Source organism: Dipodomys merriami, unplaced genomic scaffold (genome assembly GCF_024711535.1).
Source record: "Dipodomys merriami isolate MVZ:Mamm:240054 unplaced genomic scaffold, mDipMer1.0.p SCAF_143, whole genome shotgun sequence".
In the NCBI taxonomy this organism is placed as follows: domain Eukaryota; kingdom Metazoa; phylum Chordata; class Mammalia; order Rodentia; family Heteromyidae; genus Dipodomys; species Dipodomys merriami.
This window is the reverse complement of record NW_027202749.1, coordinates 1,853,117-1,873,194: the sequence shown is the minus strand read 5'-3', so window position 1 is coordinate 1,873,194 and position 20,078 is coordinate 1,853,117. Positions and strand designations below refer to the sequence as shown.

General features: G+C 45.1%; 1 protein-coding gene across 2 annotated transcripts in view; it reads right to left on the bottom strand.

The window, feature by feature from the left end:
- Positions 1 to 20,078, bottom strand: part of Htt (huntingtin) — a 122,788-nt gene that overhangs the window by 32,434 nt on the left and 70,276 nt on the right. For both annotated transcript variants that reach the window (XM_070021755.1, XM_070021756.1), the window contains exons 35-46: positions 18,780 to 18,928; positions 15,823 to 15,959; positions 13,630 to 13,746; positions 10,225 to 10,347; positions 9,731 to 9,966; positions 8,550 to 8,692; positions 6,782 to 6,989; positions 3,318 to 3,456; positions 2,745 to 2,924; positions 2,444 to 2,620; positions 2,100 to 2,176; positions 512 to 650 (exon numbers count right to left, since the gene is read on the bottom strand). In XM_070021755.1, the coding sequence (XP_069877856.1) occupies positions 512 to 650; positions 2,100 to 2,176; positions 2,444 to 2,620; positions 2,745 to 2,924; positions 3,318 to 3,456; positions 6,782 to 6,989; positions 8,550 to 8,692; positions 9,731 to 9,966; positions 10,225 to 10,347; positions 13,630 to 13,746; positions 15,823 to 15,959; positions 18,780 to 18,928 (1,825 nt within the window). The remainder of the gene's footprint in view (positions 1 to 511; positions 651 to 2,099; positions 2,177 to 2,443; positions 2,621 to 2,744; positions 2,925 to 3,317; positions 3,457 to 6,781; positions 6,990 to 8,549; positions 8,693 to 9,730; positions 9,967 to 10,224; positions 10,348 to 13,629; positions 13,747 to 15,822; positions 15,960 to 18,779; positions 18,929 to 20,078) is intronic.

Here is a 20,078-nt window from a genome sequence, read left to right as displayed (position 1 = left end):
CCTGTGTTTTTCTTCACTCAGGCTGCTGATTTCTGAAATCTCAGCTCATCTTTCCTGAGACCCCATGTGGTCTGTAACTCTGAGGTGAGCAGTGATGTTAATGACAACATGCCAAACTGCTGGCAGTGGCAGCATGTGTGAGAGGTAGAAGGTACAGGGAAAGGGAGGCAGGCCAAGTCTGCCAACAGTCTGTTGCAGCTGGCTGGAACAGCCAACTTCTGACCTGACCAGTGATCCCCCCACCCCCACCACAAGAATACCACGTCAGCCTGGCAACCGCTCCCCCGTCCTGTCACAGAGCACCACACCAGCACTGTCTTCCTCACTAGGACACCATGGTTCTCCTGTGTCCACCCCATTCACCAACCAGAGCTGCTAGTGACTGGGCAGAAAGTCAGAAGGTCCTATGTGCAGACTGCCCTCCACCTCCCAGACGCTGCACATTCTGCACAGAGGTGTCAGTATCTTTGTGGGTACTTTGGCATCATACACAGACCCACAGAGCACTAACTTTGTCTGGAATCACCGTTTCCAGTGGCATGTACCCATCCCCGTCCAGCGGGTGGGAAGTGACCGGAGGTAGGGGGCTGAGGGAATCTTGCACAGTGGAGAGTCGGAACCTGTCCAGCAGGGAATAGAGCCTTTGATGTCTGAAACACAAACACAAATGAACTGCCGTATAGTCTGTTCTTTAGACTTAGTCTCCATATTGCAAACCAGGGTGCTAGAAACACAATATAAGAAGAAAAGTTAAAATGCAGCTTGTTGAAAACATTCCCTTTGACATTCCAAATGCAAATCCAGGTCCTAGTTACTTTTAACTACCATAATTTTTATCTCGTTAATATTTTCCAGAAATTTCATTTACATTCACGTATTTCTACAGGCACTATATGGCATAAGAACTAATATCTTTACTATATGCAAAACAGATGATTGCTTCTAAAATCCAAGTGCATAAACTTTCCTAGTTAATCTCCCACAAACAATTTATGGCCAAGTGTTGGTGGCTCATGCCTGTAAACCTAAATTACTCGGGAGGCTGAGATCTGGGGATTGCAGTTTGAAGCCAGACCAGGCAAAAAAGTCCCAGTTGGACTCTAATCTCCAATTAACCACTCAAAAACCAGAAATAGCACTGTGGTTCAATGTGGTAAAATGCTAGCCTTGAGCAAAAAGAACTCAGGGGACAGTACCCAGGTGGAGTTCAAGCCCCACAACCATTAAAAAAAAATTTATTTTATACCACCAGAAAGTCATTTCATAAAAGGACCATCTCTTCTGGCCCGAGGTATCTATACTCTTTTCTAATTTCCTCATCTGGACCAAAAACTTGCATCTAGAAGCAAAACACAGTAACAGTTCATCCTCCTATTACCTCCTCCCAGACTGACAGTGACTCAGGCTGCACCAACACTTGGGGCTGCAGACTGAGAAGTCACCCCAGACTGTGTCCTGTTCTGTGTAAGGGCACCATCTGCAAGGCCTCCTAGGACTGGAGTCACGGTAGAATTACGCTGCCATGCATACGCCTCTCCACATGAAGCCGAAGGTAAAAGACTCTTATGATTACCTTGTAATCATAAAACTATGCTCACATTACAGATGCATGTATTTCTGAGAAAGGCTCTGAAAGACTTTTTCAGACAGACGTCAGTGACTGAATAGCTATAAAGACACAGAATTTGACAAGATATAGATGTAATTTGTACATGCCAAGAGCCAGGTAATGCTTTCAGATTCATGATCTCTTACCTAGTGATTTGGTTATGTGTCTTGATTGTACTAAGAGAAAGCTGATAATTCATATTCCTATTCATCACAGGGCAATAAAAATAACAAAGTTACTATTCTTCAAACAGCCAACAGGTTCCTGGCATCCTTTGCTTATGTAGCAGATGTGAGACTATCTGTTTTTCTTCACTTCTCATACAGTGGGATTGCACTCTTGGAGATTGGGGAAGCCTTCCTGCCGTGGCAGTTCTACTGCCCACCTCACAGCCTGGCCGTTTCCTAAGCCCATGTGTCTGCTCCTGCACAAGCCCGAGTCCTTCCAATCTGGCTATGGAAAACCAAGGCCGCCAAGGACACAGCCTCACCTCTGCGCGAGACCACTGCTCTGGAGATGCTCCTGGATTCTGTTCAGCTCTTCTACTGGTAACTGGGCCATGCTGCTCTACACAGACAAGAAGACATCTGTGAGGAGCCATGATCACCTACGCTCAGGTGAAAACAACAAGCTGGGTGGGTGTATCTGCCCCCAGCACAGCAGGGTACAAGAGAAGCGGGTTGTCAAGTAAGACATGGCATTGCCAGGTTTGCCCCGGTACTCATCATTCTGTTGGTGGCTCCATCAAGGCCAAACTTATGGAGAAGAAAACCCAGCCAAACAGTTTGTTTGCCATGCTATTTTGATATAAATCAGTGTCATTTTTTTAAGTACCTGTAAATTTGCAGCCAAAAGCATTTCTACCCGGCGGCAGGCCAGGGTGTCAACCATGCGAGCCAGTGCGCGGAAGGGGGTGCCCAGGAGCCTGTCCACATACAGTGTGAGCACAGCGCCCGACTGGCTGAGGTGAATGCCTTCCAAGCACTGCAGCGTGTTCTTCAGAGTGGTTGGCTAATGCCCAAGACAAGGAAGAGACAGGAGCTGATTATTGTGCCAAATGGAAACAAGCACTTTAAACATGTCATTACTCCATGTTTAAGACAGAAAGCTGACAGGCAATAGTTGGCAGACTTACCGTTGAAAGATTTTCACAACGAGATTGGATTGCCTGGATAAAAAGGCCACTGGCGGCAGAATTCCGATGAATTGCACTAATAAAGTCCTGGACTGGAGGCTCATGGGACAGGCTGATCAGATCTTGAATGTGATTCACAATGAGCCACGTTAGGTGCTCTGAGTCATGGAGGTTCTGACACTGGGAAAATACAATCAAAGGCTCATTTGCAAGCAGGCAAGATAAAAGGGAGATAGTTATACCACAAGAAAGGCCACAGAGGGTTGGCAGAAGACATATTTCAAATGTCAACTTTGCCTCACTAAAAATATAGAGGTTATTTGAACACAACTAACGTAAGAAGCAGGACATTCAATCTGCAGAGACTGTTACCTCCAACCACAAGCCACGAGACCACACAAGTCAGAACTCACAGCCAATGCCAAGCTCCCACAAGCAGTAGAAAATGGTCCAAGGTCAGACAAAAGGAACAGAGGTCCCTTCCTATGGAGAGGTCTGAGGCCAGAGAAGCGACACATCACCACCCATGGCCCTCTGCTTTCCCCAATCCGCGTACAGCGTTTCCAAACTTACGACATAATCACAGAAGAGAATGAGGGCTCCCCTTCGCACAATCTCTCTGTTGCACATTCCAAGTTGGGCTGCTGAGTCAGAATCCTCCTCGTCAGACATCTGGGGGCTGAGCGACTTTGTGCAGGATAGACTGTGTCTCCTACAGGAGTGACAGATGCCGTGAGGGTGTGTCTATGGCAACAATAGGCATGCGCACAATACAGAGCAAAGGTATGCTTGAGTCTTGTTCTTAAACAGACAAGTTATCCTCAAATTGCTACATCACAATGATGTGCAAGCAACAGGAAAAAAAAACTTCACTTGGTCATCTGTGCTTGAGACTATGATATAAAAGCACACGGGAAAAAAGTAAGGACACAGGGAGTTTAGCAGGCAGAAGATTGAAGTGCTTGGCTGAAGGAGAAAATCCATCACAAAACTGCACATCCAAGCCTCATTGCTCTTTCAGAATTCACATTGGCCATGTTTGGTCATAAATTCCTGTCTGCCATACTCACTGTCAACTTTCAGAATGACAGAAATAGTGACACTGAACAAGAAGCACTATACTCATTATCAGACATGGAATTGTAACTGCTTTGTGTAATTACATCAGCAGCAGCAGCAGCAGCAGCAGCAGCAGCAGCAATAATAAAAAAGAAAACTTTTATACTTTACTATCAATTCCAAACAAAACATTACTCTGTGAATGTGTCTGCAGTGCACATCCTATTGCAGGATCATGGTTTCAAATATTTCTGGAGGCCTGTAAACCTAGTTTCTAAGGAGTCTGAGATCTGAGGATTGCAGTTTGAAGCTGGCTTGGGCAGAAAAGTCTGTGAGACTTGTATCTCCTTAAAATTAAGTACCAAAAAAGCCAGAAGTGGAGCTGTGGTTCAAGAGATAGAGTGCTTGCTTTGAGCAAAAAGCTCAGGGACAGTGCCCAAGGCACTAAGTTCAAGCCTCAGGATAAGCATAATTTTTTTTTTAATGCCATTCGCGAAGGCACCTCTCCTGGCCCCGGTGATAGTATTGGCCTGACCTGAGCACAAGACAGACTTCTGACAAGCTGAGGGAGGGGAGGTAAGCTATCATTCCACTCTTCCAAAAAGTTAACAGAACTGTTTTTGTCTTGTACATGTAGTCAAGGCAATGAGCATAATTCCTTAAAAAGAAAGAAATCCCTTGGAATTGGGCGGTGAGAATTTTAGATGAAAGGGTGGAGCCTCTGCCTAGCAAGCCTGAGATGAAACTCAAGTCAAAATTTAGTAACATAAATAAGAAAATAAGACACTTTGCTAACTGGTGGCTTACGGGTGGAGCTAGCAAGCCTGAAGTGATGCCTAAGTTCAACCCCTGAACAATACAGAAATGAACCAACAAGTAGAAAACAGTGCTGTGGAGGTGTATGAGGACAGGCCAAGCAGGCCTGAAGTGAGACCTCAGGTAAAACCACAAACTAAATACGTGAATAAATAAGTAATAATAATAATAAATACGTTGAATAATAAGTAATAAATAAATAAGCGCCTCTCTTCCTATTTCACCTCATACTTAGTCTCAGTGTCTCTTTTTCTTTTAAATAGATGGGAATTATAAACTTCAAGACTCAGTTCTAGCTCAAATGCTTATGACATGCTCTGGCTTCGGGGTGTGGGAGAGGACTGTGTCCTTCTGGGAACAGCAGGGCCCATCTACCTCCTGCTGAAGCCTGGTGGGAACAGAGGCCATGCGAGCACAAGCTGGAGAGGGCATGTGGTTGGAGGTCACAGGCTCTGTAAACGGAACGTCCTGCCTCTTCAGTTGGTTGTGTTCAAACTTCTGAACTGTGTCTACTGATACTTTGGCTTCCTGATTTAGAAGGTAACTAGAATAAAACATTCTACAAGTTAAAAACTTTTCCAAACAGCTATTTCTGTTTCTCAACTGATGACTGGATAAGCAAAACACCAAATTTGTAACCAAGAAATATATGTGGAAAAATCATTAAACTTACAGGAAACACAACAGCAAGTTATCCTTCATCAATACAATTTTAGGAGACGTTTTTGTTTTATTTTGTAAATCACATGAGTGATGCTGGTTTTATAGTTAAAACCTCCACAGAAAGCCAGGCACCAGTGGCTCACACCTATAATCCTAGGCACACAGGAAGCTGAGATCTGAGGATTGCAGTTTGAAGTTAGCCCTGGCAGGAAAGTCCGTGACACTCTCATCTCCAGTTAACCACCAGAAAAAGCCAATAGTGTAGCTGTGGCAAGGGGTAGAGTGCTAGCCTTGAGCTTTTAAAAAAGTTCAGGGACAATGCCCTGACACTGAGTTCAAGCTCAAGAACAGGAAGGAAGGAAGGAAGGGAGGAAAGGCGGGAAGGAGGAGGCAGGCAGGCAAGCAAGCACACACGCACTAGTATTATGAAAAAGCTGCCTGATGACATCAAAGCACCCTGTCACTTACAGCATGCTCTGGGAACCAGAGGTATCAGCACCACTTAGGAGCTTGGCAGAAATGCAGGCTCCCAGGTCCGAGCAAGCTAATGCCTCCAAGTGTTAACTAAACTAGCTTTCTGGCTGATTTATGTGTACCTATTATAAGCACAGAGCTGACCTCCAGACTACTAGAGCGCCTACAGCTGAGTTGCTGTGACAGACCTAAGGCATTCTCTAGGCATTTTGAATACTGTTTGGCTCTATCTCTTCTAGCTGAACGATCACATGTGGGCAGGAAGCAGCATTGCTTTTTCCTTTGCAAATTGCACGGAGCATGAAGACAGGCAATCATATCCCTAACAAGATGCCTGGTTAGACAGAAGGCCTGACAGAAGCCCCATTTCCTGGTACCAAGCACACTAGCACTTCTGGATCTTTTCCTTGAAGGGTTTTCAAGCTGTCCAGAAACTGCACCAAGGACTTGGCATGGCTCACTGCTTTCACTTCCAAACATGAGTGAATGTCTGAATAAGCACCTGGACACCAGGGCTTCAGCCTGAAAACATACGAAAGTGGCTACACACAACCAGAAACTTAACAGTAAGTCTTTCTGAGTAATTTTTTAAAAATCCTATTTCCAAACAGTTGTGAAATTTGCTAAATAATTACTTCATTATCTAAGAATAACCAGAACCACATTTAACTCATAATGCAGTTATTACAACATGTCTCGCTGTGGAACCAATTTAAATCCTGTAGCCTAGCAGGAGGGACACGGCCCGACAAGAGCATCAGGCAAGACAAAAAGTGTCCAAGAACCTGTCAAAGATGATCAGGTTGAAAAAGCAGCTGCTCGCTTTGAATGCCGATAGTCAAACCACATTCTCCCCTACAATACAGTGCCTATGAAAGGAAGATTAATAATACCGCCAGAATTCCACAAAGCCTCACGAAGAATGGAAACTGAAAACGCCTTCAGAGTAGTCAAGCCTCAAATCACGTAGCATCTTGAGCCAAGCACTTGGCAGACACCCTGGGCTGAAGGAGCCATGTACCTACTTGGGAGTCTGTTGCACCTCTGCCCACCAGCAGTGGTCTGTGTGGTTGACAAGCAGCAGGATCTGGCACCAGAGGAGCACCAGGGCCGGGTGCGTGGGCACCATGGAGCGCACGCGCGCGTTCAGACTCTCTAGGGTGTAGAAGCTGCCCTCACCACTGTCGCTGCTGAAGAGTTTAGTGGCAGCTGCTGTTATTCTCCGGAACATTCCTAGAACCAAAGTAAATGGATTATGGGAAGGTACCTCCTGTCATCTCAGCCTAGCAACACATAGCTACATGAAGACTTCACATCAAAAATGCACAGGTGGCTCTTTCCCGTGCCACATGGTCAAAGTACGTGGTATTTAGTAAAGTCTGATTTTCTAAGCAGAAATACATACTCTACTCAGGCCAGAAAGCAATGCCTGTCCCTCCCACTGTCTTCCCCTCTGCTGCTCAACACTGCCACATTCTCCAGACACTCCAAGCTGGGTGCTCCAGCCTGGACACAGCTATACCTAAGGAGGCAGCCAACACAGTGTCACACGTCACTGAGCACAGGCCACAAAGGGCCTTCCTGGAACTGGGTCACAGCCGTGAAGCAGCACAGTACCCTCACCTGCTCCTTGGCTTGTTGGTAACTGAGCGACAGAAACACCACAAAAGGTTTTTTGGGTTGTTGTGGTTGTTCTGAAAATTTAGACATTGTCACAGGAGGCAAACAATGTGATCTATTTTTCAAATCTGAAAACGTATTCCTTCTGTTTTGAAACCATAATTAATTTTGAGTTTTATTCACTCATTGATTCCAAAATGAAAGCTCAAGAAGTATTTTTCATGGACTGGCAATCGGCCACCTGAGTCACACCTCCACTTTAGGCATTTTGCTTGTTATTAATTTGCATGTCCAGCCTGACTCTAAACCACAAGATCTCAGCCTCCTCTGCAGCTAGGATTACAGGCGTGAACCACCAGCATAACTATTTTTTTCTCTGCCAGTCCTGGGGCTTGAACTCAGGGCCTGGGCGCTGTCCCAGAGCTTCTTTGGCTCAAGGCTAGTGCTCTACCAATTGAGCCCCAACTCCAGTTCTAGCTTCTTTTGGTCGTTAACTGAAGATAAGAGTCTCACAGACTTTCCTGCCCAGGCTGGCTTCAAACCATAATCCTGAGATCTCAGCCTCCTAAATAGTTAGGATTACAGGCCTGAGCCATTAGCAGCTGGGATCATAACTCTTTTTAAGTATACAGTTCTGGAATTAAATACATTGATAATGTTGCCCAACCAGCAGCACCACCACCTATTCTGTCTGTCCTCTAAGTTTCTCATGAAAATGAAATCAAACATTTGCCCTTTTGTGTTTGGTTTACTAGCAGAATGCTGTAACATATGTCAGAATTATTTTCCCTTTTCAAGATGAAAACTCCATTTCTAGACAAATCCAGCTACCTAATGTACCACATACATACCAGCTTTTGTGTATCGATTATCCCACCAGCAGACACCAGACGTGTCACCAGCTTAGCTACTGTGAGTAACAGTTGCTGTTATGAACATCAGCTTGGCACACAAATCTCTTCCACTCACCCTGCTTCCATTTCTTTGGGCATCTCCCCATAAGTACAACTGCTGGACCACATGGTCTCAGATTTACTCTTTTCATTAGCAAAACATTTTCAAATGGCACAGCAAACACAGAAAAGCTTCCACAGCACAGCCCCATGTCCTAAGAGCACACTGTGCAGGAGAAAAGACACTGAAACACCACAAAGACGACTCCTCATCGCCTACCAGACTTGAAGATGTGGATGAGGCACATGAGCAGTGTGCCTAATTCCTGGCAGTAGAAAGTATGCTGCTGTTCACTCATTTCCACTTTCAGTTGCTTTGTAACAATGTCCTCTAGAAGAACACCAGCCAGCTGTAACAGAAACCTGAAGAGGGGCGGGGGGGGGGGGGAGTAAGGGGGTGGTGGTGGTAGAGATGGGGGGGTGGGGAGGAGACAGACTGTGAGAAGGTAGCCATCATAGGGAGAGGGTGACAGTGAACAGGCAGCTGTCACAGGGAGAGAGCAACAGTGAACAGGTGACCATCACAGGGACGGGATGACATTGAGAAGGTGACCATCACATCACAGGGACGGGATGACAGTGAGCAGGTGACCATCACAGGGAGAGGGCGACAGTGAACAGGTGACCATCACAGGGACGGGATGACAGTGAGCAGGCAGCTGTCACAGGGGAGAGGGTGACGGGAACAGGCAGCTGTCACAGGGAGAGGGTGACATTGAGCAGGTGACTGTCACAGGGAGAGGGTGACAGGAACAGGCAGCTGTCACAGAGCGTGTAAACCAAGTATATATGGGACATAGACACAGTAAGTTAGGTAATGTAAAAAAGGTACACTAAACAAAGTGGCAGTGAATGTTTCATTACCATTACTTGTGTGTGCACGCACATGTGCACACTGGGATTCCAACTCATGATCTGAACATTGTCCTTAAGCATTTTCGCTCAAGGCTGGTTGTCTACCATTTGAACCATACCTCTACTTTCAGCTTTTTGGTGGCTGATTGAAGAAAAGAGTCATGGACCTTCCAGAACAAGTTGGTTTTGAACCACAATCTTTAAATCTCAGCCTCCTGAGTAGCTAAAATTACAGATATGAGCCACTGGCTCCTGGCCCCATCACTTTGGCTCAGTGACGTTCCTCCCTGTATTCCACCTTCCTCACTTACTCATGAAAGCAACCACACCACCTTCAAAATGACATCTGTATGTATGGGGCTTTTTGGCTTTGTGCTGGTCCTGAAGCTTCAATTCAGAACCTCGCATTCTCACTCGGCTTGTCCTACTCACAGCTGGCGCTCTACCATTCAAGTCATGACTCCACTTCTAGCTTTTTTAAACTGTCTGCAGTCACCATGAGACCTCCCAAAAGCTACGCATTACGAGGTTAGACAGAACACATACCTTGAGAATATTTCTTCTGGCAAACTCTTCACTTGTTTCCTTTCAGTGTGTTCTCCCGTTGTTGAGCTACTGTCTCCATCTCTTAAACGGTTAATTACTGGACAGGAGATTAAATAGGGAGAGAAGGAGAGCTCCTGAATACGAGAAAGAACAATATCTTCAGTTGACTGGGAAATGAGAACCCTCAGAATGGCTAGGATTCCAGATATCCACAGTTGAACAGTGCTCACAGATGCCTGAAAGAAAGAAAATATATCATTAAGGAAAGAAAAAGATGACAATTTCCCAGGTCGTCAGTTCCCCTACGAGATGAACTGTATCACTCCTGCAGTGAGTCCCTGCGCCCCCGGTTCTCCAAGTGTGGTGACAGCAGTAGCACCAGTGGCGGCTGGGGAGGTGGGAAAGGAACTTTGAGCCCCCGAACGAGACTGAGGCAGCCCTGTGCTCCAACCCTCTTTCCCACCCAGGCAAATTGGGTGCATCATGTGACTCACCATTGTACTTGGCGTGACAAACATACTCCGCAAAAGCATGTCCACAGGACGGAGGGAGGAAGGGGCCAAAATCTCAAATAAGGTATTTAACACTCCAAGGGCTTCATGAGAATCAATATGCATCTGCAGAATTGAACAGCAGACATTTCCACATAGGCCAATGGAACGGCAGCTTCACGGACAGCAGGCTCTGTATCTCCAGGGCACCCACCACCATGGCCAGTAGCACCCTTCCCTTAGAAGCTTTTAAGACAGCATTGTGTCTGCTGCACTTCTCCCTTTTTCTCTCACTCTGTTCTCTTCCTCTTTTCATGGTACTGGAGACTGAACTCAGATCCTCAAGCACTATACTACCTAAACCACTCCCCCAGGTTTGGCTGGATTCATTCCACAATAAAAACCTTCTATAAAAGATTCCAATACACAAAGGTGTCACAATGGACGGAACCTGAGGTGCAATGACCAGCCTTCTGTGCCCTGCCCCTCTCCCAGTGCCTCCAGACAGCACATGGGACAGGCACACACAGCCTTCCCACTCCACCTGCATCCCACCCCACCTCGCCAGGCAGCCACGAATATTAACAAAGCAGCACATTTCCCTGTCTGAACTTTCCCATGTCCCTGCAAGCACAATACCTACCTTCACAGAGGGTTTTGTTTTGAAAAACCGTATTAGGTAGGTGTTTGCCTTTTCTCACTTAACAATACAATGGAGAACTCCCAAGGCAACTGCCTACAAAATCTGTTACCTTTTTTTTTTGGCTGAGAATGGAACTCATTATCTGGTGCTTCTGCTCACTGGCTGACACTCTTACATCTGAGCCATAACTCTACCCTAACATCTATTAACTTTTAATGGACACAAATGATTACAAACTAAGCCTACAGCACAATGTAGTCAATCATTCCCCTAGTACTTGGTGCTGACTCTAACTCCCCACTTTCTGTTACTGCTGAGGGTGAATACTTCCTTCAGTGCCACTTCCTCTTCCTCTAGAATCCCCCATGTCCACAGTAAATGCCACCTCCACCGGTGTGGTCTTCATAGTGGGTCCTGGTTGTGCCAATGACTCTTCCCATTCCTCTCTCCACAGGTGCTGCCCTTCCTCCTGTTCCCTCATCTAGCACATCTCTTTCCAACGTCCTCTTCCTGTTGAAATCCTGCTCTGTCTGCTTCTCCAAAATCCCTCACTAGTGCCCCAGTCCTGTCAATGCCAGCTGAGACCCCAGGACTCCCACATCCACCCCCTTGCTCCTCCATGGAAAGTCTTTCCCATGCTTGGCTTTAGGAATCCCACATCTGAGGTTCCTCACCTCTACCACAAAGAGGCTGTGCCTTCTCCATACTTGTCTGAGCTCTATGAAGCCCGATCCAGTGGGTTCAGACCAGGACTTTTCTCCAGCAGCCTTATCCACCTCATCCACCCCTCTGGGATCCTGTCTAGAGGCCAGTCTCACCCTTACGAGGTGTGTCCACTGAGCAGACAGACCAGGGGTCTCCGTTCCCAGTCTCTGTGTTCTGTCCATAGGACCTCCACAGGTACCCTGAAGTTACTAACCCAATGCCTCTCCCTCACAAGCCACATCCACATATCCGTTGGTCCTATTTTTATATTGTGTCCAAAGATGCTACTAATGGTGAGTGCACTCTGCCATGGGACAGCTCCTATACACCACTCTGGGAGCCTATATTCATCTTAGCAATCAAAATAATCCAGGTAAAACTCAAATCTTATCACCTTGCTCCTTTGTGCCAAAGTGCCCTCTTCCTGTGACTGCTCCACCAGGCTGGTCTTCTGAACCTATCAGGCAGGCTCCTGCCCCAGGCCTCCTTACAGCTGACTGCTCTGTTTCCAGGTATTCACTAGTCACCCACCCTCCACCCCTCCCATCCCTCCATTCCTGTCCCTCCCTCCCTCCCTTTTACTCAAGTGTCAGCAGCCATTCTGGGTAAGGCCTTTTCTCATCTCCAATGGAATGTGCCCTCACTTCTAGGCCTTCCTCCTCAATTTTTGCACAGTACTTACTACCACCTGATACTTGTGTATACTTTATTCATTTATTGCTCTATCTGATCTTCTATACAGTATCTGTCCCAATGAAACTCTTAATCTTTGATAAATACTTTTTAACTGTTTTGTTCATTAATGTGGCTATTGCCAGTACCCACATGACTGCCAAGCACTATTGCAATAACTCACATCTGTATTAGGGTACTGACTAGAGACCTTGCCAAGAGTTTCATATGATAAACATCAGACATTCACAGAAGCAGATGTTGAGCTGGGCATTTGTATGCATTCAGGCTTATTTACCTGTAGTAAATAAACTCCCATGTAAAAATGTCTACCAACAGGCCTGGAGTCCCCCCTGCTCACTCCTAACACTGCTTGTCCATCTCACCACGTGCCCCCTGCATGGTCCACCATGGAATTACAACATGGAATTACCTGCTCATTCTACCTTATATATACTTTTTTAGCAAGTGCCAGAAACTGTGACTCGCACTTGTTTAACGTAGACAAATGCTGCCAAGCCACACCAGGGAGCTGGTAGGCTTTCTGGTAGCACTGTGTACACCCCGCAGCCCTCCGCCACTCTTACAATGGTGTTGGGAGAGGCACAACCTCCCGCGCCCTGGAGTCCTTGTGGTCCAGCACCCCTGATATGGCACAACTGAGAGATCAGATCTTCCCATTGCATTTTTTTTTTTTTTTGGTTGGTTGTGGGGCTTGAACTCTGGGCCTGGGCACTGTCCCTCACCTCTTCAGTTCAAGGCGAGTGCTCTACCACTTGAACCACAGCACCACTTCTGGTTTTCTAGTGGTTTATTGAAGATAAGAGTCTCACAGACTTTCTTGCCTGGGCTTGCTTTGAACTGTGATCCTCAGATCTGAGCCTCCTGAGTAGCTAGGATGACAGGTGTGAGTCACCAGTGCCTGGCTTCCCACTGCATTTTTTAGAACAACCAGTTATGTCATTTGATTCTTGAAATTATGATTCAATGATGGGTAACCAAGTGACTGTAGAAATGATAAGGGTCCATATCTTGTTTTCAACTCCAACCAGAGAGGGTTATTATGGGAAAAGAAATTCATCTAAGCTGGGTACCAGTGCCTCATGGCTGTAATCCTAATCAGGAGACTGAGAACTACAAGATCACAATGTGAAGTCAGCCTAGACAGGAAAGCCCAAGAGACTCCCTGTACTAATGAACCAGCTAAAGGTTGGGCTGGAGGTGTGGCTCAAGTGTTAAGAGTGCCATCCATGAGCAAAAAAGCTCAACAAGCATGGGACCTTGTGTTCAAATTCAGATAATTCTATCATCAAAGCCTAAGTCTACTATGATTTGATGATCACAACCCACAAAACTACACAACAGCAAACCAGGGCCAGGTGACAGACCTGCTGCGTGGCTAACATAGGCAGGATGATGTCGGCGACCTGCCGAGATAAGCGCTTCCACCTGTCCTCACTCTCTTTGTGGCACTGCTGCAGGACAAGGATGAACATCTCCAGCACCTGCAAGAGTGTTTGTATGCCATTAGGAACCCTCTCGTCCACACAATCTTCCTGTTCCTACAAGGCTACTTCCCACACAGATCCCATTCAGCTGGAAGGCTCTGGAATTCAAACAGATGTAATACCCATGGAGATCCACACAAATGTGGAGAAACCAGAGGGAAACACAAGGGATGGAGCAACAAGCTGCTGTAGGGAGTAGCGTAACTTGCACCATCATCAGTATGACTTGCAGTCATTTCTGCTTCTGTGGGATTTATAAAATTGTATGATCAATGATAAGGCACACAATGAAAATTAAACTTGTAGTAAGTTTGGTGAGGTATCCACCCTCTGCGGTGCCCTGCTGCTCTGTGCACATTCATTTCTTTTTCTGTTTGCAAAGGTGCTCTATTAAGGAGCATTTATTTCCAAGAGTTGCACAGGGCTGAGGATAAGCTAATTAACAATAATTTCTATACAACGGCATCTGTAACTGGGCAGCGGTATGGTAACAAGGGGCGGCCAGCCTGCTGCCTGCTTTTGTAATGTGCTATCCATGTTCACGCTGACCCTGTCTGACAGAGGTGAACTGTTGCGAAGGAGACCGCAGACTTGCGAAGCTGCTCATGCTTATGACCTACTGCTTCACAGAAGTTTGCGAGCCCTGACTTCTAAAATGTAAATGGTGTAGAACACATATCCACCTCTGGAACAAATTCTTTTTTTTTTTTTTTGGGGGGGGGGTCTGAACTCTGGGCCTGGGCGCTGTCCCTCAGCTCTTCAGCTCAAGGCTAGCGCTCTACCACTTGAGCCCCAGCGCCACTTCCTGCTTTTTTAATTTTGCTTATGTGGTGCTGAAGAATCGAACCCAGGGCCTCAGGCATGCAAGGCAAGTGCTCTACCACTGAGCCACCTTCCCAGCCCCCTCTGGAACAAGTTCTATAAAGTCTCCTCCAACTACCTCATCTCCATTGGCTTCTCTCTTCAGAGGCCAGGTATAGAACTTATATCACACAGGAACTTATTGCCCCTTTGTTTTAAGAAGGTGATAGAGTCTCAATGAGATGTGCTGAGACAGACTTTGTCACGACCCTCTTCTCCAGGGCTCTGCCAGCCCTGCTGTGCCTGCCAGTTCAGCTGCACACACACACCACTCTGTCACTATTTTTTATTGTAATCATGTGGCATAATTAAGCTATTAGGTATATAATGCTACACAGACTGAACAAAATATAAATGCACAATCCCCAATGCACAAAGATAGTATTGTTTCTTTTGTGAAGACCTTATGGCTTCATAAAGATTCAAAGACTGAGAGCTAAAAAGAACTAACTAAGTGAACACCAGGCAACAGTGTAACTTTCAAGAAACAGAAAAGTCAAGAAAGCTACATTTCTACACTCAGACTACTTCAAATGTTTTAAATTCTTGTTCAAGGTTAAGGAAAACAAGGCCAGAAACTTGCTCAAAGAAAACAGAGCTTACTTCTGTTAAGTTGAAATTTAAAAAAAGAAAAGAAAAAGAAAAAAAAGCCGTTAAATTATTTCAGATTTCAATTATTCTACTTTTCTGACAACACTGTCAACTAATTGATTCTTTTTCTTTTTTTCTTTTTGTATGCCAGTCCTGGGGCTTGAACTCAGGATCTGGGCATTATCCCTGAGCTTTTATGCTCAAGGTTAGTACTCTACCACAAGAGTGACATCTGTTTGAAGTTTTTTTTTGGTAGGTAATTGCCTGGACTAGCTTCAAATCATGATCCTCAGATCTCAGCTTCCTAAGTGGCTAGAATTATATGTGAGCCACTGGAACCTGGCAAATAACTGATTCTTGAACCCTGTCTTAAACAAAATACCTCTGGCCACATTTAGTATCCTGAATGATGGGAAACTGTCAGCAAGGTATCAGTGACCTCTGGGGCTGTGCAAGTTTTAAAGATCCAACCTCACTACATCTCCAGTCACTCCTGGCCTTCTCCCAGTCCCAAGAGAACCTGATGGTGGTCCAAAGTAACATCCAATATATAATACACAGGACTCCCTAGCATTTCCTTCCAATGATGTATAAATGACTATTGCCGTTCTTTCCTCTTACCTGATGGTACTGGATGAGTCTCAACAACATCGACACCACCACTTCCTTCTGGGTTTCAAGCTCTTTGCCTGCATCAGCCTTATTTGTTCCCCTTAACACAAAGAGGTCATGAACTATGGGCTGCAGAGCTGGTATGGCTATGGGCACAAAAGGGAAGGCAAGATGGCTTTACAAGAAGATTAGATTTGGGAGACAGTTTTCAACAGCTCCATCATATTTTCAAGAAATAAAGAAAAACTCTTTGTTTAGTTTATAATAAGGGATAAATTAAGATTACCAGTGAATGTTGTAAAATTATCTTGGTATTGTTGTGGAAGGATAAAGTTCTTCTCTGAACACTTGCAAGGTTTTTAAAGATTTAAAGAAAAAAAAAAAAAAGAAAACTAAGATTCCTGTAACAAACACAATGTCATTTCTGACAAAAGGTCACCCAAAGCCAGGTGCTGGGGCTCACAGCTACAATCCTAATTATTATTTATGAGGCTGAGATCTGCAGAACCTGGTTCAAAGCTATCCCAGACAGGAAACTCCCTGAGACTCCAATTACGAAGAAAAAAAAAAGTCAGAGGTGGAGCTGTGGCTCCAAGTGGTAAGTGGTAGAACACTAGGCCTGAAGCACAAAAGCTCAGTGACAGAGCCCAGCCCCCAAAAAGGCACCAAAAAAAGAGGAAATTCATATTTAAAACTCTATTTGAAAACTAAGATATCCAAACAAGCAAAACAGTAACATGATTTAATTCATAATCTACTTGATTAACATAGAAACAAATCAGTATTTTTCCTATAGAATACATTTCAGAGCCGGGCGCTGGTGGCTCACGCCTGTAATCCTAGCTACTCAGGAGGCTGAGATCTGAGGATTGCGGTTCAAAGCCAGCCCGGGCAGGAGAGACCGTGAGACTCTTATCTCCAATAAACCACCAGAAAACCGGAAGTGGCGCTGTAGCTCAAGTGGTAGAGCGCTCGCCTTGAGCTGAAGAGCTGAGGGACAGCGCTCAGGCCCAGAGTTCAAGCCCCATGACCGACCAAAAAAAAAAAAAAAAAAAAAAAAAAGAATACATTTCAGTCTGTCATAGATTATTATACTATTTTAGTAAAGTACTGTTTAAATTAGATAAAAGAGGTTTTCCCTGTACAAAAGTAGCTATTCTAAGAAAACCATACAGAGAAAAAACTACCAAAGAAATGACTTGAATTGCACACCACACAATATGACTCAGCAGCACGCTCACACTCTTTGGTGATACCACACATATAGATTCTCTGATACTTGGTGACACACACTGACCTTCAATCTCAATCTCTCTCTCTCTCTCTCTCTCTCTCTCACACACACACACACACACACACACACACACACACACACACACACGTATAATCAGATGATAAGTGTGTGTATGCATACTTGCTGAGCCTCAGTGACACGGACACACACTTCTACCTACAATGACCCGCAATGTACATACTGCACATTGTGCACACTGCCCACAATGTACACATACAGATAGAAACTTTAACCCAGGGGACCGTGGCACGTTCACATGTATCCTGTCAGTAACATGCACGCAAGCATTTTTATATATGATGATATGTCCACAAGGACACACTTGCTGACCTTCCTTCAGATGACAAGTGTCCCAGGAGAAAGCTCTGTGTGGCAGTGCCACCCTCACAGGGTCTTAAGATAGATCCTTACCAAATGTCAAGAATCTCCAAATTCCTGGCAAAGACACAGGCAGGAGCCAACAGGGAAATACTGAAGACCAGTTTTAGAAGTTCAAGAAAAAGGTTCATAGTACATCCTTAAGACACACACCACCTCTCTTCATGGGCTGAAGGGACTACCTGAACAGCTGGCCGGCTGTGTGGTTCCTACTTAAGCTCTGGTGAAATGATCTACCAGCGCTGGCTTCATCCTCAGGCGGGCGCTGTGATGAGGTGCCAGGGTAAAGGAATGTCCGCTTTAACAATAAGTCTGCTTTGCTAGTCATTACTTAAATGTGCAGTGCATTTGTATACAGGCTACATGTGGACTTATCATGAAAAATAACTTGGTTGAGCCGGGCGCTGGTAGCTCATGCCTGTAATCCTAGCTTCTCAGGAGGCTGAGATCTGAGGATCGAGGTTCAAAGCCAGCCCAGGAAAGAAAGTCCGTGAGACTCTTATCTCCAATAAACCACTAGAAAACCGGAAGTGGTGCTGTGGCTCAAGTGGTAGAGCACTTGCCTTGAGCTGAAGAGCTGAGGGACACTGCCCAAGCCTCCTCCCCCCAAAAAACAACAACAACAACAACAACAACAAACTTGGTTGAATATCTCCCCCCAAAAAGCCTCCACTAAATCAGGTCCCCACTACATCCAAAAAAAAAAAAAAAAAAAAAAAAGCCCACTAAATTAGCCTAATACCAGTGAAATAGAAAACAAAGTAGATTTATGTCAAGCTAGACTGTAAAATTTCTGAGTCTGGGGTTGTAGCTCAATGATAGAGCACTTGCCTAACAAGTGTGAAAAATCTAGATTTGACTACAACCCCTCCCACCAAAAAAGAAGAATAAAAAATTACAAATACTTTGTTTTCTATAAACAAACAAGGGAATTTATATTCAGAATCTATCTTTATCTTTTTTTGGGGTGCTAGTCCTGGGGTTTAAACTGAACTCAGGGCCTGGGCGCTGTCCCAGAGCTTTTGTGCTCAAGGCTAATGCTCTACTACTTAAACTCCACATCCAGCTTTTTGGTGGTGAATCTGACTTTTTGGTGGTAAATGGCAAATAAAGCTTATGGACTTCCCTGCCTAAGCTGGCTTTGAACCCTGATCCTTAGATCTCAGCCTCCTGAGTAGCTAAGATTATAGGTGCACACACAGTGAAAGTGGGCACTCGCAGAGTTGAAAGTGGGTAGAAGACTAACACTGCTGGGCACATGACACTGAAGATAAGGAAAGGGGTATCCTGTTACCATGTGTCACAGCCTTCCTCCCACTGGCCATGATGCCGTCGCACAGCTGAATGATCTTAGGAATCCCGATGATCTGTTTTGAATGGTAGCGCTCATAAGATAGTAATACCAGGAAGAAAAAGATGTTTGGAATAATTGCCTCTGATTCCCTGGAAACAAAAACATCCATTTAGACATTTCTTCTTATTAAGAACACATGATCAATACGAAAAGCATAAAATAACTGAAGATTCAACATCAAGAGGTGGTGAAGAGTTCTGAGGTAAAAAAGATTCAGCAACCTAATTTTATTCTGCACTTTTAACAGTGTCCTGGCTCCGTGCACATGGAGAATGTGTCTGCTGGACCAAGCAGAAGGTACCTGACAGCCCTGGATGCCCAGCATATGAAATCTTCCTAATTCTCCACTTTCCCTTCATTCACGAACAAATGAACACTAAAAAGAGAAAAGTATAATGCCTAAAACCACACAATCAAGGTTCCATATCATCAGAGTAAGACCTGGGTATGAGAAACTCAAAAACACTTTCCTTCTACACAGTGTTCCACAAACTTCTCATTAAGTACTTCAGAAAATAAAGAACGGCAATCTTCCATGATTATAAACCTGTAACACGCACTGCAAAAATGCACTAAAGCTTTAATATATAGTAAGGAAAAGCTGTAGCTAATAAGTGAATAATCATTGCTTTTATTAAAAGCTTACTTTAAAAATGCTTTTGGCCAAGTGGCTAGTGGCTCATTTCTGTCATCCTAGCTACTCAGGAGGATGAGATCTGAGGATCTTGGTTCAGAGCAAATTGAAAATAATCTTATCTCCAACTAACCAGAAAAAGGCTAAAGCTTGAGATACAGCTCAAGCGGTAGAACATTGGCCTTGAGTGAAAAAGCCAACCTAGATCTCAAGGCTTAGAGTTCAAGCCCCAATACTTGCACAAACACACACACACAAAAGCAACAAAAGGGAAGGTGGCTCAGTGGTAGAGTGCTTGCCTTGCATGCATGAGGCCCTGGGTTCGATTCCTCAGCACCACATAAGCAAAAAGAAAAAAGCCGGAAGTGGCGCTGTGACTCAAGTGGTAGAGTGCTAGCCTTGAGCTGAAGAGCTGAGGGACAGCGCCCAGGCCCAGAGTTCAGGTCCCACGACTGGACCCCCCCCACCAAAAAAAAAGCAACAAAAAAGTTTTCTCTTAGAAAAAGTCATGATCAGGTAGACATAGGTATCTCACACCTGTAATCCTAGCTATTCAGGAGGCTGAGATCGGAGGATCCCAGTTCAAAGTCATCTCAGGGCAGGAA